The 18201-nt window shown below is 43.2% G+C and overlaps 2 protein-coding genes and 3 pseudogenes across 2 annotated transcripts; 2 read left to right on the forward strand and 3 right to left on the reverse strand.

The window, feature by feature from the left end:
- Positions 1–262: 262 nt before the first annotated feature.
- LOC147448735 (leucine-rich repeat receptor protein kinase HPCA1-like) lies at positions 263–1231 on the reverse strand. Its single transcript, XM_086521451.1, has 2 exons — positions 1028–1231; positions 263–550 (listed from the first exon to the last, which is right to left on the reverse strand). The coding sequence occupies exons 1-2, from the start codon at positions 1229–1231 to the stop codon at positions 263–265; spliced, it is 492 nt and encodes a 163-aa protein (XP_086377577.1).
- Positions 1232–2604: 1373 nt separating this feature from the next.
- Positions 2605–5438, reverse strand: LOC147448736 (exocyst complex component EXO70A1-like; annotated as a pseudogene).
- Positions 5439–6222: 784 nt separating this feature from the next.
- LOC147448737 (uncharacterized) lies at positions 6223–18158 on the forward strand (annotated as a pseudogene).
- On the forward strand, positions 9036–9557 carry LOC147448738 (uncharacterized). Its single transcript, XM_086521258.1, has 2 exons — positions 9036–9262; positions 9368–9557. Exons 1-2 carry the CDS (start codon positions 9036–9038, stop codon positions 9555–9557), a joined length of 417 nt encoding a protein of 138 aa, XP_086377384.1.
- Positions 12473–12992, reverse strand: LOC147448739 (uncharacterized; annotated as a pseudogene).
- Positions 18159–18201: the final 43 nt, after the last annotated feature.

Consider the following 18201-nt stretch of genomic DNA (forward strand, 5'->3'; position numbering starts at 1 on the left):
GAGGTTAAAAAAAACAGCAACAAAAATCTTCCGGTACAAGAATTATGCATGAAAGCAGGGTTAGCAGAAGACCTACCTAAAAGGACCCGTGAGAAATCATCTGGACCCAAAAGAGGCGGCAACGTTACTTGCACTGTTGAAGAAAGAGAGATCTGAGGAGTCCCTGGAGGTATGCACAAAATCAGAGTCCGATCCATAAGGATTGCGAATTGGGTGCCCTTTCGGCAGCACATCAATGTTGGAAGAGCCAGATTCAGGATAATCATACTAACTCCTCGAGTTGCTTCACCACTTCTCCCATTGAAGGGCGATTCGAAGCCGCATCCTCCAAACATGACAATGCAATGCGCACAAATGAGTTCAGCTCCAGTAACTCCTCATACATTAACCTTGGATCCAACATTGAGCGTAGAGCGCTCAGCCCACCCTTGTCAATGGCCGTCTTCACCTCTTTCACTACATACTTTCCATGCTCGATAGGAGCTCTGCCCGTAAGCAGTTCCAGTAGCACAACACCATAGCTATATACGTCACTCTTCTCTATAAGCTGCTGTGATATGTAATACTCAGGATCAAGATACCCTTGCAAAAAAAGGCATCTAGGTAAAAAATTACGAGTAAGCCCCTCACAATAGTGAAAATTCCCAAAATACCCCTCAAAATACTTTATATTCGGCAAGTTTTGCCAAAATTTCCATAGTACCCCTTGTCAATTTCGCAATTCCATAGGATGAGATGTTCATTTTTCGTACACACGATTGCCGCTATTTGTGAGCTAATTGGTTGAAATTTCTTGTTTGAAGGCACGTGAAGATAGGTCATCATCTTAAAAAGGAAGAAACTACGTAAGAACTGGCAACAATCCAATTTTGGGAGTTGTATATATTTTGGGGATGTTTTGGGAATTTCCACAAATAAAGGGCTATTATGGTAATTTTCTCAATCATCTAATGAGCAACTTGAAAGACTTCAAAAACTTATTTGCACTGAAAGATCCACAAGCTCACTAACACAATCAAGAGCATACCAGAGTTCCTTTCACTTGTGATGACACATGCTGGTTTCCAGAACCCTCTCCATGACCTATCTTCGACAACCCAAAGTCTCCCACCTTGGCTATTTTCTTCTCATCAAGCAGTATATTTGTTGATTTGATATCCCTGTGAATAATGGGAGGAGTGACCAGCTCGTGCAGATACGTAATTCCCCTTGCAGAACCTAGAGCAATCATCAGTCGCCTGCGCCACTCAATCAATGTTCACGCCCGAGCGTCCTGCAGGTAGAAATCCATTGTTTGTTTTGATGACTAATTGGGCAAGAATTTCGATGCTTTTGAGTGGTGCTTGATACACACTACTAGCCATAGGGGGGGTTTGCGAGGGACTAATAATTGACGGGCGTCGTTTAACCGATGACGAACGCGTCGCATAGACGAGGTTTCAGTCGTATAAGCAAGGATATTTTATTTAAAAAAATCGGCCGTCGCATAAACAACCACTACCATTGCATAATCTCGACGACTTGAATTTGTAGCCGTGGCATAATCGACGCTTCAAATTGGGCCTTGCTTAAACGACGCAGCGAAACGAGGCTCCTAGCGACGCCTGCACACTACCCCTTCTCTCATGCGACGAGACACTTCTATATTATTGTTGCAAAGCCTTTGAAATGTGACTCGCGGGAAATTATACACAGTACCGAGCTCCACAGCAGCAGTACAGCAAAATACGCAAAAGAAGAGCAGGTACTCCCCCGCCTCCCCCCCCCCCCCCCCCCCCCCTTCTTCATCACTTGCCTCTTTAGTGAAAAATGCAATACCGCAGGTTTATGTAATTCAAAGGTGTGACCAAACGGGTAGGAGAGAGAGGAATTTCTGTTAACGATAGTGAGAGGGAGAGGATCTATGAATCTGGGTCTTGAAAACTGATTATGGTCTCCTAAAAATAGCTGGAATTAGGGGGTGCTATGCTAGCAGAGGGGGAGTTCACCCACTGTCCCGATGCCTGGATTAATGGGCTCACCGCATCCGCCTTCAATTTTTTGGCCGCTATGCTGTAGCTACATTATGTGTAGCCCTAACCCCATCACTGGGGATGATCAAAATGAGAACAAGATATGTTCAAACAAGCTTGTCAGCACTCCATGTTGAGAAAGGAAGCCTGAGTAACTTACTTGGATAATAGAAGCCAAGGGGTGACAAGTATGCTACTCAAGTTTTCCTCAATCAAGCTTGTCGATAACCCAAAAACAAGAAAGGCAAAAGCAACTAATACTGAGCCGAGAAGCCCAGATGGTGACAAAATGTGCTACTCAAAATATGCTTAAACAAGCTTGTCAACACAAGAAAACAGGGCCTGCATGCATGGAAAATTGATCCTTCTCAGCTCAGGAAGTTTGATTAGCCACCGGACCTGCAACTACTACTGCTACCGTCACCAACCTTTATGCCCCTACCTTGGAGGCAACTACTCAACAAGGCAATGGCTACACACACAAATGTGGGAAATCTAAAATCAGTAAACTCCTTCAACTAAGACAGGCTCAACAACAACCATACCAATGCTTAACACTAATGCTGTAGTTTTAATTTCACTCAAGTAAAAATTATACAACACTAACAGTGGTTGGGTATGCAATGGCAATTGACCCATTCAATTTCTTATCAGACCCACTGAGAATTCTCTCAGATCGCCCTTGAAAGAGGCTTCCAAGTATCCTTTCCAAGCTCTGTGCAGAATACTTCACATACTTGATCTTAGTGCCATCTTGTTCTAACAAAGGTCCATAGTTCTGAAGGTAAGTTCTGTAAGCTGGGACTACTAATTTCACCACCTTTATACCAATCCTTTCTCGCAGCTCTGCATCCACAAGAATCCACTTCACATGCATCTGATAAAGCTCCTCAAATGCTGCATTGAATGCCTTGAGCTTGGTCTTGAGGAGGTCTCGAGCCGCGGCACGGCTACCTGTCAAGGTCATAACCCCTGGTATATTCAGATGATGAATTATCTTTACCCAGCCCTCCTTCATATACATAGAGATATTAATCTCAGCTTGCTGCTGTTGCTCTTTAAGCCAAGACTCACCCAGAAGAACCTTGAACTCTGATGCTTGGCAATTCACAGCAAGGTACTAGAAGTTATTGCAAAGGAAGAGATGATACAAGACTGGGTCCTCCTTGAAAGACTTTTCCCATTCATTGACATTTAGCACAAGTGCATTCATCACACTTAGGACCGCTTTAGAAAGCAGAGTTTCTGTGCTTGTCTTGTCCTGAACATCATCTTTCCAACTTCGATATATTATAAGCACCTTGGTCATGATCGGTCCATAGAAATCTCCAACCAAGTGCTTGACATATCCTATCACAAAGCTCAAAACCTTTGGCAGACTGCCATCAATGGGTGCCTTCGAGCTTCTCTGATTCTCTATTTGCTACTTTAGCTCCAAAAAATGTCATGAGCACCTTGCACTATCAACATCAAAAAATGTCATGAGCACCTTGCACTATCAACATCAATAAACCTTCCATCCTCTGTTGAACATCCTTGCATCCTAGGCCCCCAAAGAGCCTTCCAAACAATGGTCTCAAGTTAGTCATGGCTTCAAACATGTCAAGAAGCTTGAAGAGTTTCTGTGGTTCATCTGGACTGTTTACTGCTACTTCCCCAAAATGTAAAAGCTCCAGTAAACCTCCAGACACGACAATTTTGCCAAAGCTGCCTTCCCAATCTTCAAAGGCAAGCTTTTCAAAAACCTGACTACAAAGCTGATACTCTAGTTCACATATTGACTTAACAACTACCTCCATATGTTGTGTCCATGGGCCAATGTACATTCCTAAGCTTTTCCAATCAACCTTTGAGCCAGACTTAATTTGCAGATAATTAAGTGGTAGAGCCTTCATACTCTCTCTAAAAACTCGCACGCGAGTTTCAATGAAAATTTCCATACTTCTATGGGTCCTTCCATTGGAGACCAGCTTTTGCATGATTAGGTGCAAGCTCTTCAAATTCTGTGATTGACGCTTTCTGTCGCTCCCAGAATCAGATTTCCTTAACACTTCAGTACAAAGAGGAGGGACTAGCAAGCTATCAACAGAAAGGATTCTCTCAAATTCACCCTCCAACGTGTCTAGGGACACGGAGTGAAGTCCTCCATCAAGCTTGGCCCAATCTCCGCTGGACTGACACGCTTGCAGAAGCTTGAGATGAGATGAAATTCTTTTCATGGGTGCATCTTGAAGGTCCTCATTATAATCTAAAAAATCAACAAATTCCTTAAGCCATTCAATGGCCATAGGGCAATTTTGAGACAGAAAGCAGATAGCCTCCTCAAGGAGGGAGATGAGACTAATGTAGCCGATGAGATCATGTTGGGGATCACATAAGAGAGAGTGCTCGAGGTCATGCATGGCATCAAAGACTTTCAGCACGACAGATGCGGAGGCAACAGCTTTGTCAATGACACCAGAGACGTTGTAAAACCCTCCTCCGAAGGCCCCACTCTCGTCGGCGAGAGTGGTCTACTTTTTGATTGCACAAAGTGGTACAATGCGTATGCAATGGACTGATGCAACCTGGGACCTGCCGATGACGACGATAGTGATGACGATGATGACTTTAGGGCTGAAATCTGTGGTCTATTAATAACTGCTGAAATTCTGCAAATCTTTGGGCTGTTTCGGGTGGCTGAAAATGACTGTTTTGCTGCGTTTTTATGGCTGAAAATGGGGGTTCTTTGCAATGCTTCAAGGGGTTGATCGGGTGCTGTGTCTAATGCTGAAAACGCTGCTGCAAGTGCTTTATCAACGGCTGATATGGGGTAATCCCTTCAGGGGTGAGAGAGAAGGGAGTAGCGATAGCTGGGGTAATCCCTTCAGGGCTGAGAGAGAAGGGAGTAGCGATGGCTGATCTGGATCCATAGCACAGAAAATGCAGCCTGAGACGTGAAAACGCTGTTGTTTGTAGAAAACACAGCCACCAAGGGGGAGCGATCTCAGTTTTGAGGGAGTTTTTCGTTACGAAAGCAATCAACAGGGGATCGTCGGCTTGGGAGAAGAACCTCAGCGTCTGATACCATGTGAGAGTAGGTAGCGAAAGCGAAAGCGCTGCCAACAACAACGTATAGCTCAGGTTTAGTCCTTTCCAAGAATACATCCAGGTCTACTTCATTTTGTCTACATCTGCCATAGGGTTATAAGCTCGTGCTGCATTCGTCCACAAACCATCAAATCTCTCATGTAGCTTACTCTTGCATTGAATTTTTTACTGAGCGTGTTTCTCTTTTAGTTTTTCTACCTGATCTTGCATTTGATTCATAACCTTTTGAAGCATCTGTAACATTTTTGTTTGATCTATTTTGTTGTAGTCCACTCCATTCATGGCTGCTTCGACCTCATCTGTAGATTCTTGATCTATTAATATTTTTACTTGCATTGATGTTACATGCAGATACGATGTTTGTGTTAGTTTGACATATGATTTGTTTTAAATATACAGATACGATGAGTGACCAGGGTCATAGAGTAAAGTTGACGTTCATCAAGACTTTGCTACGTACCACTGGACTATCAGGAGAGGCTTTGACGGAGGCTATGTCAGATTATATGGAGATGGATGACGCCAGTTTAGACAGCTCCATCGAGTTTCTTGGGCGATTCAATTTGCTCGTACGTCCTGGAGAGGGTACATCCTCCCAGCCACACGCAGGAGTGGAGACTTCCTCTCATGCAAATCAGACCATAGCACATCGGTAATCTTCTCGATTGATAAAGTAGTAATGTCATTCTTTTTTTTAATATAGAAATCTTAATATATGTATTCCCTTGATGTCTCCTATTCCAGGTACATCACATCATGAGAGTCAGCGGCTTACTCCTAATGTACCTCCTAGTACTCAGTTGACACCTGATTCACAAGGTAGTGGCCGTCAATCTGGAAGGTATATCTATTATGGTGATTATGAATTAAATATCAAGTAGTTTTTAAGAACTCTCATCTAATCTGCCGTATGTTTATATTGCATGTAGGCATCACCGGCAGAGTAGCACGTCATCGGGCCGATCGACTCTGTGAGACACCGCCTCAGCTGCCAGCTCCCCCATCAGTGCCTCCACCTCCACCAATGCGCACGTGCATTGGCAGCTTGGGTGTCACATGCGACATCTTGCCTGACGGGGCTATCCTCCAGCTCGGGGCCGGCATCGCCCTCAAACATCGGATGGGAGACCTCTGCTCGTCTTATCTAAAGCAAGTTCATATACCATGGAAGTAAGTATTAATCAACATAAAAAATATAAATTTTAGTTTGTTAGTTGAATTACTAATCGGATTTATTTTGCACTGTAGTGATCAGCATGAGGATGACAAGAAATATGTTCTCAACACACTAGAGACGGAGTATGGGACAGGATGGAGTCCCAGGTGGATGGTCAAGCAAATGTGCAAACTCATGGATCATCGACGCGATGCAGCACGGTAAGTTGAAAGAAAGAAATATTTTTAACATCTCTCTCTCTCTCTCTCTCTCTCTCTCTCTCTCTCTCTCTCTCTCTCTCTCTCTACTCTCGATCTGTCAAGGTGGAAATCGATCGGAGCTACTCTCTGAGTAAGTGTAGTGTATAGTAGATGCAGGCTGTAGGCAACTCTCGCAAGGGTGCACCATGCACTGTTGGGGTGCATGATTTTTCCTCTCTTCTATCATGCTCGCCACTTGGGGCCATATGAGACAAATCAAATGTACATGGTGTCCAGCCAAATGAGCATCCTCAACGCTTCCAATTGTCCTAGAATTTTCGTGTGTTGATGGCACAAGGTCTAGAAAAGGTGCATTCGTTGCAGCAGCCACTCCTCTTAGATCAAAATATTTATCTTCCCAATGCTCAGGTCCTTGAACTATGGCACCTCCTCCAAAGATGCTGCAAGTGCTTCTTCAGTTCATTTTTCCTCACTTGTTTCACAAGAAAGTCCACAGCTCCCTTTGACAAGCATTTGAAAATGGAATTCATGGAGTCATGAGAGGACATCATGATAACCGGAATGTGCTTGAGGGCCCCATGGTTCATAATTCACCCCAATAGACCTATGCCTGATAAACAGGGCATCACGACCTCCGTCAGAAAAAGATCGACTTTGTTTTTCTGGTCCATCAAAAGCTCCCATGCTAGTAACCCAATGGAGACAGGTGTAACTTCATAGCTGCAATCGCGTAGGAGAGCACCAACTGGATCAAGTTGAATGCATGGAACTGATGCAAGTCTAGGCTATGTCGGCAATGACGAAGGGGATGACGACACCGTCCTAAGGGCTGAAATTTGCAATCTCGTATCTGCTTTCGAAAAACGCTATGGGCTGAAATCTACGACTATGTCCAGAAACGCTGATTCTGGGATTATTCTGTAGGTCTTTGACGCTGAAAATCTGCAGGTTTAGGGCTGAAAACTGAGGTTTCTTGGGACTGAATGTGCTACTCTTTAGGGGCTCAATCTGCTGGTCTTTCATTGCTGAAAAACGCCATGCTGAAAACTGTCAAAAACGCTAGGTTGCTGAGCTTCTTCTGTCGATGGTTGTTGAGCTTCTGCTGTCGATGGATATGCATCTACACTAAGTGACTTCATAGCTCCACGTAAAACAGATTGGCATGGTTCAACGTGGAGGTTGCCCTCTTATGCTTTGAAAGAGCGATACGACGCGTGAGGGAACGCTTTGCTGGATGGAGAGAAGGAAAACCAGGATATAGCTGGGATGCGGTGCAAAAGGCTATGTAGACCTCGACTCAGACACTCTTGAGGACGACTGAGAGTTACTACAAGGATGTAGAGGCGATGCGGCTGGAAAGTAGAAGAGCGAGAAAAGAGCTCGAGAGAAAGAAAATGCTTATGGATGCCGAGTTCCGTCGGCAAGAGCAAGTGATGACCTGGTTTTTTGAAAAGGTGTCGATGATGCATGCCAAGCTGAGCGAAGAGGAAAAACAAGCAAAAGAAGAGAAGGAGACGGATGCCCCGTGTATGGACGAAGGAGAAGAATGTATGGATGTCCCCTGTGTGGACGAAGGAGAAGAATGTATGAGTGAGGAAGAGTTGACGAAGAAATTGGATGCGATGTTTCCCGGCTATGTTGATGCCCATTATGAGGAAAAACTATTGCATGAAACCGGAAGTAGTGCTAGTCATACCCTGTTGGATGGGGAGTTGTTGGCTTGCCAGCCATACTTAAATGGTGGGTATTGTACCAATGAAGAAATTGAGGAGGAGCACCAGGTGAACCCTGCGGACTCCTATCCCCCACACGAGAGGGGAGAGCTGGAGCATGTGACACGCAACGACCTACAGGTTGCTACCTTCGAATTGCTCGAGAAGGGGATTGTGGAAATCCATGGCAATAAGCCATTCGTATGCGAAGAATTGAGAGGAGATGTGGCGAACCTGGAATGTGGCACTGTGGTCGTGATGCTTGATTGTGAAGTGAAGATAAAGGATGTGAGCCAGGCAGGGTCTGCTGATATGCATATAACCTACGGTATACCGCTAAGTTGGGGTGTGTGCATGAGGCCGAACCCCTCAGCAAATGGTGTTCACAGTATGGCTGTGAATAGCTTGGACCAGATGGCGGTTGGGAAAACAGGAAGGTCAGCAACAAGCCTACTGGCTTGGAGCACACATGGGAAGGATGATTGTGGGATTACCCGGAAAAGGTGGTCAGCAAGGTGTGACTAGGGTTATGAATTGACAGTGGTGCAAGGTCATTGGGTCACGAAGGAGGTCATGGAGACCCGATTGGGAATGTCCCTGAAGGGGCCTTATAGACTAGTGTACGCGAGCCATAAGCTAGCTGAGGCAAACCCAGTGGGATTAATCGCCGCGTGGTTACAGTTCACCGCGTGGTTCGGTGATGGGTGTTAAAAAATGCGACTGCCCAAGTCATGTGTGGCAAGCAGGGCTGCTTGGGGTTGTGGATAGTGACCTACTGGAGGTGAAGATATGCATATGGGACCCGGGAGAAGGTTACCCATGCGGGGATGCATTTGTTTACGGAATGACCCGAATGCGCGGAGGTACTGAGCTGACAGCACGCTGGAATATACTTGGCCGATGCGGGATTAAGCCCGAAGGGTTAGAGCCGTTTGCTGGTTCTGACAGACGGAATGTAGCAAGAAGAGTGCTGGCACAAATGCAGGCCACAGATGGCCGTTGGATCCCACCGCGACAAGACAGGTTGCAAGAGGATGCGGAGCAAGTCAGGTGGACTCGACATCATACCAGGTAGCCAAGGACTCGATCGCATAATCGAGGATGTACCACAACTAGGAGGTATTGGGCTGAGTCGGAGGGCCAGCAAACAACTAAGGTGCAGGGTGAGATATGCAGGTACGAGAAGAACAGCAATGCTGGGGCAGGTTATGTATGGCCGATGTGTTTCCCCTCGAAGAGACGGGCGAGCCTCGAAGAGACGGGCGAGCCACTGAGTGCGAATGCAACACGACTACGCATTGTAAGGGGGCGGGCTCCGATCAACACCAACCCACCTTTCATTCGGGGAGCTGTGCTGCGCGAGTGATCTATGTACAACTCGTTTTTTGCCATTTTCGGGCTCTAAAACGCAGTTTTTTGCGTAGCTCCGTTATACAGAATCAGATCTACATGATCCAAGAGTCTAGGTCAGGATTTTGGCACGCTCCGGAAGCGATGGCGATGTCTACTTGCTGAAATTCTGCTTTGAATTACAGTAGGCACAGCAGCAGGTTTGTTTGTGCCCTTTCGGGTCCCAAAAACACTGTTTTTGGTATATCTCACACACCACAGAGTATTTTCTGCAGCAACCAGCAGATTCATAGGTGTACACAGGTTTTTGGATATGCATTTGTCCAGAGAGCCACTCATGCGAGAGTGAGCTATGTTGCCATGGTCTTGGCGTTTTATGTATGCCATATATGGATTTGTGTATTTGTTTATGGCTGAGATTATTTGAGATTTGGCTCAATTTATAGAAGAAACTCTGTTGGATTTTATTCAGGTTCTCGCCATAGCTTCTACGTATTCGCAGGTTGCTCTTTGACAGTTTAGTGGTTGAGTTTACTCCCACTTTGATAGGTGATTTTCAGCCATCATTTGGTTGGAGTTTGGAGTCCCTTGTGTATGCCCTTGTGTGCCATATTTCGCATTGCACATAGCGACAGATCTTGGTTTTGCGAAATGTTGCTAAAGTTATCTGGCAGACATTTGGTCATCGATGGAAGGTATTTTGGCAGCAATCATCACTTACATGTATATCATTTGAGGTGCCGTTGAGTGGTACTCCGGCAAGAGCGGGTATGCTCATATGTATGACTTTGTAAGGTGATTCCGGTTGAGTTTATTCCCGGATTGGCCATTGTGGCATATATTATTGTCTCTTTGAGGTTTACTGTTGAGACTTTGCTTTAGTTACAAAGGAGACTCTGCCAAAATTTTGTCAAATATTTATGCGCGATTGAGTCATATTGACTTGTGATTTTGTGCAAGGTGTTACACGGTTATTGGTGCAATTTTGCATCAGGTTTTGAGCCATATTTGCAAACTTTTGTTGATGCGATTCGAGCAGTTTAGGGCTGATTTGGTTGACATTTTCTAGTCATTGTTGGTTGCTCTTTTGCGAGCATTATGACTGATTTTTCATTTGACTTCCAACGTTATGGTCTAACACAGTTTGATGGTGCAGATTTTGTTGCTTGGAAGGTTGTTGCATTGGCGGATTTGGGGCAGGATAAACCCTTGCGTGGTTTATCGGTGAAGCCCAAGTCTATGCGTGATGATGATTGGCAGGATCTTGATGAGTTAGCAATGTCTATGATTCATTTGCATCTAGTTGAGTCTGTTTACTGGCAGGTCTCGAGGGAGACTACAACTCATGCTTTATGGCATAGTTTACATGCTATGTACGTGACATCCATGTCTACAGGGTAGTGGGCAACCTGCTCGGTTAGAGCAGACAGTAGGGACAAGGCTACAATTTTGCTCAAATCGAATATACTCGATGAGGACATCGTGCTCTCTCGTAGGCGGGGAGAGTGTTACGGGTCTCTATGCATAGGCGGGTTCCGAGATCCTCCACAGTCACTCGTCCTCTTGAGTCGACTTCGTGAGACGCGACCTCGAGGGCCCTTGGCCGACGGGAGGTCTCTACCTCGGGTGATCACCCTTGCGGAGGGAAGCTATACAAGCCACACTCAAGAAGGGAATCTATACAAGCAGTAGAAAAACGAAAATTCAGCAGTATAAAAACGCAGCAGATCAGTATTTTTAACAGCCCCAAATCAACCCTAGTTGGTTGCAGAAGATCTCCATTTTCAGCCCTCGAAAACGCAGCCAAAACAATCATTTTCAGCCACCGAAACAGTCCCGAAATTCCGCAAATAGAAGACCACAGATTTCAGCCCTAAAGTCGTCGTCGTCATCACCGCCGTCGTCACCGGCATAGTCCCAAGTTGCATCAATCCATTGCATCCGCATTGTACCACTTTGTGCAATCAATAGTAGACCACTCTCGCCGACGAGAGTGGGGCCTTCGGAGGAGGGTTTTACAACGTCTCTGGTGTCGTATCTCTCTTCTCTCTCTATCTCTCAGTCTCTACACTTGCACAAACAGTGTCCATTAACTCTGTTTGTGATCATAGCACTTTCGATTAAGAACGGAAGGCTCTCCCTTCCATAAGAACTAAAAGGAACCTTGAGCACAATTCGGAGCAGTCATCTTGAGCAAAGCACAAACAATCATATGCTATGGACTTGCCGACAACGTCGACGAAGATCAGGACGACAACAAGACGGGCCGGAATCTGAAAAACACTATGGCTGAAATCTGCGAATCTTTATCCACTGAATTTTGACTCTATGTCGATGACGACGATGCAATGATGATGCGCTGAAAACGCAGATACTGAAATCTACATTTTTTGGGTTGAAACTGCAAACGCTCGTGGATCTGACCATGCGGTGAGGAACCGCTATGGGAAGGTGAGGTTTGCGAGGTTCGATGATTCTACGGCGGAGTTTGATTGCTGAAAACTGAAAACGTTGGTCTAGATCTGGGTTTTGTCGCGGTAGATCTACAAAATGCTGGATGGTTATGCTGATGCAAAAACGCTAGGGCTGATCTGCTATCTTGCTGTGGAATCTGCTAATGCTAGGGCTGATCTATCTTTTGCTGCTGTCGGGACTGATCTACAGTGCAAAAACGCCAGGGCTGATCTGTCATGCAAAATGCTAGGCTTTTCAGATGGGCTTCACTGTCGGTGGCAGCGTCCTCGTATCTTGAGCAGCGGCGTGTTTTGATTACCTTGTACATAGCTACAAAAAGAAAAACGAGTCTGAAGGGAATCGAACCCTAACACTAGCCATATGAGGCTATCACCACAAGACTCCCACCACCCACCCTTATTAGTAAGATTTCAAAAGAATAAAAATCATTACTTAACAAAATGAATTACTGCGAGATTAAATCTTACCCAATATAGGTTGATTTGTGAGTTGATACGCACGGCTAATAGTCCTCATCGTCATCTCTGAGATTAACCGTCAATAAAATCTCATCTTCATTATCTTTGTTTACTTCTTCAAACTCCTCTGCCGTTAAATCTGTGTTGACGTTCATTTCCTCCGTGTGCTCGACATCCACTATTTCTTCCTCTTCGGTGTCTGTAGTGTCAGAGTACGGATGGTTGTCGTTCTCATCATCATCTACAATGTCATCATGATCGGCAAGGGAAATTCTACACGTCTCTAACATAGATATGTCTAGATTCGAAGATGTTACCAATTGCTTCCTCGGGGTCAATGCTATCAAACAACTGACGATCTCTAGGTTGGACATGCACAACTTGCCACCATGGATGAGAATCTGGGTTCTTGTAAAAGAACGCTTGCTCAACATGAATTGGCAGAATGTAAGGCTCTCTTGTTGCACGCATTAACTTTGAGGAGTCGACAGACCAAATTTAGACGGTTCTCTTCTCATTGTGGCACTATTCCCTTTATACTCGGCACGAAACCAATCCACCTTCAGAATCACCTGTCAAAATGCACGAATCAAAACTTTAGAATTATGTATAACTTCAAGAAATCTACATGTCATTGTTGTATGAAGAGGGATTTCATTCACCTGTTTGAAGATCCGATACGATATTTCATAAATGCCGACTATGGTTCCCACATAACCCAGTTCACTATCAACAAGATTTGTGTCTCTTGAACTTGCACGTGATAATTGCTTGAAAGAGGCAACAACGGAAGAATCTTGAGTTACACGTAAGTCGTCAATAGCTTTTATTCAAAGATGTTAACCATAAGCCCACATGTTTGTATACATTCGAGCCTAGATCAATATATAAATGATATAAGAAAAAAAGGAATATTGCTTGTTTAGTTTAAAGTTTTCAAAACCCAAAAGTTACCTTTCTTTCACATCCGATCATAAACTCTCTCTGTTCCTTTTGAGATTGTCTCATGATCTCTATCCGCCCGTTGCATACAGGTGTATAACCAATCCATGAAAGTAGGTACGTCTTCGATATTATTTACGTTGGTTTGACGTCTGGATCTCCTGTTTTTACGTCTGTCAACTCGTTGGTTCACAAGTTTCTCCTCATACTCCTCAACAAATTGTTGCATGCATTCGCTATTATAGACAATGAAAGTAGAAATATCCAAATTATTTTGGATCTTAAGTCGAAAAGGGACTCCCTTACCAGACAATACCTCGTCTGACATGGTAGAAGAAGACGCATTTGTCCATACGCGTGGAGCTTCAAAATCGGTTTGCTCAAGATATTCACAAACGTAATACATGTATTCTTCAAGCATCCATCCTTCCGCCATAGAACCCTCTGGTCTTGCTTTTTGACGTACATAACCTTTCAGTACTTCCATAAATCTCTCGGCCCAAAACATCCATCAAGTAGAAACAACACCAGCAAGCTCTATCTCGTCCACTAGATGGATTAGCAGATGAACTTGGATATCAAAAAAAGAGGTTGGAAGTTCCTTCTCCATTAAACAAAGAAGCTCTATACATTCACGCTTCTTTTGTGGAATTAATCCTTTGTCAATTTCTTTGAATGTAATCCATCTATCATAAAAGAAAGAAGATATTAAAGTTATATTTGAATTAAAAACTTATCAACTAAAATTTTACACTAAAATTTAATGAGAGATAAATACCTTGCAAGCGATCCAAAGTGATATATTACATCTCGGACTCCTTGGGTAGTACATCCATCAATAACAAGGGGTAGAACATGCTGTATAGATGATTAATCCAATCAACAAAACATGCAAGAAAATAAATACTTACGAAGATTGATAAAACATTACCTTCACAAAATTGTGTCAATCATGTGTTTTTAAACCAGACAAGCTCTTGTCATCTAAAGTAAACATGTTTCGACAAGATGCTCCATATCCTGTAGGTGTACGAATCAATTGAATCCTCTTATTGATAGTCTGCACCTCTTCTGCGCTGAGTATCCATGGGGCAGGCTCATCGGCTGTGTCACGTCCAGTTTCATCAGAAAGTGGCCATAGATTAGGCTTCGAGTTTCGATCCTTTAAGTCATTTCTTGCTACCACTGTGTCTTTCAAGCCAACAAGGAGTTGCCATAAAGAATGACCAACGTTCTTAAATATATGCATAGGATCAAGAAGATGACATATCTTCAAATCCTTCCAATATTCCAAAGTATACCATATCGAAGGACTTTGAGCCAGAGAACGTTTTCCTCTGGCTCGCACCTTCACAGCGTCAACATCATCACCGCTTATGATCTCCGACTCCGGATCGATAGCGGGCCCAACAGTCCACTTTAGATACCAATCCTTTGGTGTGTTTGGTATTGGACATTTCCCTTCTTCTACCTTCCCGTTGAAATGTATAGCTTGCCTTCTATTTCGTAGATGATGCTCTTCAGGTAAAAATCGTCTGTGTCGAAGATATATATTTTTGTTGAGGTTTTTGCTATAAGTTGATCTCAACCGATCACCACACACAGGACAAGCTTTATAACCCTTGGTACATATTCCTGCATGAAAAACATAACAAAGATTATTAGCACAATAAATATACAAAAAACATATGAGAAAATGTATATAAATAAACCATTTACTTGAGCAAAAACCATATCTTGGAAAGTCGTGGATAGTCCATGCTAAAATCCCACGAACAATGAACTGCCTTTCACCAATGCTTCTTGACATATCCACGACATCAATCCCTCTCCACAAATCTTGAAGATCATCAATGAGAGGAGCCAAATATACATTCAGGTCTTTAACTTGTCGCTTTCCTGGGATTAAGAGAGAGCATTAAATGCTCTTTCTTAATACTAAGATATGGGGGTAGATTATAGTTAATAACTACCACCGGCCATGTAGACCATTTACTTGATTTTATAGAAAATGGATTCACACTATCTAATGCTACACCAATCTTTAAATTGCGTGATTCTTTTGCGAAATCTATCCATAGCGAATCAATATGCTCAAATGCAAGACTATCCTGTGGAATTCGCATTACTCCATCTTTCCTCTTGTGCTCCGCTCCCCATGTCATAAGCTTAGCTAATTCAGGACTTTGAAACATATGTTTTATACGCGGAGCCAAGGGAAAATGTCTCAATACCTTTCTAGGGACCTTACCTTTCTCATCTTTATAACGAAGCGTTTGACATTTTGGGCACATCACATTGTCCTGGTACTGATGTCTATATAAAATACAATCGTTGGGACATGCATGTATAGAAGAATAGTCAAGTCCAAGACTACTTATCATCTTCTTCACCTCGTCGTGTGATGCACGAAGGGAATTGCTTGTCGACAAGAACTTTTGAGAGACTAGCCTGCAAGTTGATTAAAAATATGATCAATAACAAGCACCAATGTTTAGAGTGTAGCAAACAAATATGTTAGATGTATACATACTTCAATAGTGCTGAAACGGATACATTACTCCATCCAAAACGATTTTGAAGATTAAGAATAAGTAAGCTTGCACTTAATCGTGTCAGTTGGCTTCCTTCGTAGATATGCTTTAGAGCTTCTTCTCGAAGATACTTCTCGTTTTTAGGAATATCGCTCGCACTATCATTTTGATGCCAATCCTCAATAAAATCAGCCATACCATCGTCATTATCAAAGATATCATCACGTCCATTAAAGTCCTTAGAATATTGTTCCTTTAGTCTTGCATACGTATTAGGATCACTCCTGCATAGGATCCTCATGCATTCTATTAACATTTGAGATACGTCATGTGAATGTTGATTTGTGACGTTATCGATGTCATAATCTGGAATCTTCATATTTGAAGGTAAAGAAGATTGTATCAATAGCATGCTTATATATAAAAGGAGAGAGAGATGTACACTGAATTCAATAACATTTGGAAACAATAAAAATTAATATCAAAATAAATTAGCGACAACATGAAACGTAATGAAAATTAAAGTGTAGAATTAGGGTACAAGAGTTCAAAATAACATTAGGAATTGTATACAATGAGCTCTTAACCCTCATTCGTTAAGGATGCTCGTGGAGGTCTACGCCATCCATAATTGACTAGCAATTCATCACCAGCACGTAATGATTTAATAGCATGGACAACTATATATCTTGGTATATCCCTAGTCATGTGTCTTGGTTCATGACTATTCTCACACTCCACAAATGTGCAATTGGTTCTTGCACTTCTCCCTCGACTACTATTGATTAAACCTGCTATGTTTCCTTGAGTGTAAGGTCTTCCATCAACATAGAGTCTTTGGCATTTTGCATGTGTAATCCCTCTAACAGAAAGAGATATTGCATTGAGACATAATCCATAAGTAGTCATGCTCTGGATGCAGCAAGTGAGCTGATGCCATGGACCCCATCTATATATAGGTCCACAAAAAGACATAAGGGTGACCTCTGAATGAGGGGGCACATGCAAATCCTGTGCAATAAAGACGCCTCGTCTCGCTCCACTAATAGTGGACGGAGCAATCATGTAGCGATTGCCCCAAAAGCCAAAAACCACTCCATCTGAAGGAAGTGGTCCTCCTTGCCAACCTCCGTATCGTCTACGATCGTAGCTCTGTACTAGATCCTGTAAATGAGTAGGCAATGGATGATCTCCACCCATCTCAGCCTCCAATGGAGGAGGTAGAGGATGTCGAGAAACCTCGACTGACAAATGACCTGTCCGTGCCGTGTGCGAGAGACATGTGCACCACTGGTAGTAAAGTCATCCTCGCCATCAAGTGAAGATACCTACATATATAATCTAGTTACATTATATATTTTACTCTTTGATTTTTAAAACTCCAATATCAAACAAAGGGAGATTAGAAATATACCATAGGTCGATGTCGCTCCTCAGGTGGTGGTGCTTGCTCAAAAGTACCATAAGTCATCTGATGTGAAAAGCACTCCCGTCGTGGCCTGCAATACGTGCCACAACAACGAGCACACCATCATATAATAGGCTCCTCATAGTAGAAATCATCTTAAAAGGGTTCATGTGCAGTATCGGAACTTTGTGCACCCTGGCTACCACTAGTAGGAGGTGGTGGTGTACCCTCTGATTGATCCGAATTTGGATTTCAATTACCATAAAAACATGACATTTATCAAATGACCAAAATAAAAAATTCAATAAAAGTAACAAAACAATGAAGTCTAGTAGTTATATGGTATATTCTGACGCTTATTGTAATTTAAAAAATAAACAGGCGCTATTGTATGGTGCCGTCAAACAAGAGAAAGGCAACCATTTGCATGGAGACATGGCAATTCTTCCGCAAGGAGATGTGCTACACATTAATTTTCCTCAACAAAAGGTGTGTGCCTTTGGTAATATATATTAGAATTAATATGAACTTTCCTAGATTGATTCTAACTTTCTCTAATCTATGTTATTATGTTTATTCAAATTTGCTTAGGAGACAGCAAGAAAGAGAGTAGCTTTACGTCACACATCTAGACTAGGGCGGATGGGGCGGGATGGATTTGTTGCCACATTTGTGAGTATAGACCATTCACATTTTAACTTTTAAAGGTAGTATTATTGAATGCAAAAATTAATAAGTCTTTGGTTGTGTCTTAATGTAGACGAAAGACTATGATCGTGCACCGACGGCACAAGAGATAGAGTACGCCACATACTGCGGCTATCGTGCTTTGTGTCAGACACT

Source organism: Adiantum capillus-veneris, chromosome 10 (assembly GCF_014529385.1).
Source record: "Adiantum capillus-veneris isolate H3 chromosome 10, ASM1452938v2, whole genome shotgun sequence".
Taxonomy (NCBI): Eukaryota; Viridiplantae; Streptophyta; class Polypodiopsida; order Polypodiales; family Pteridaceae; genus Adiantum; species Adiantum capillus-veneris.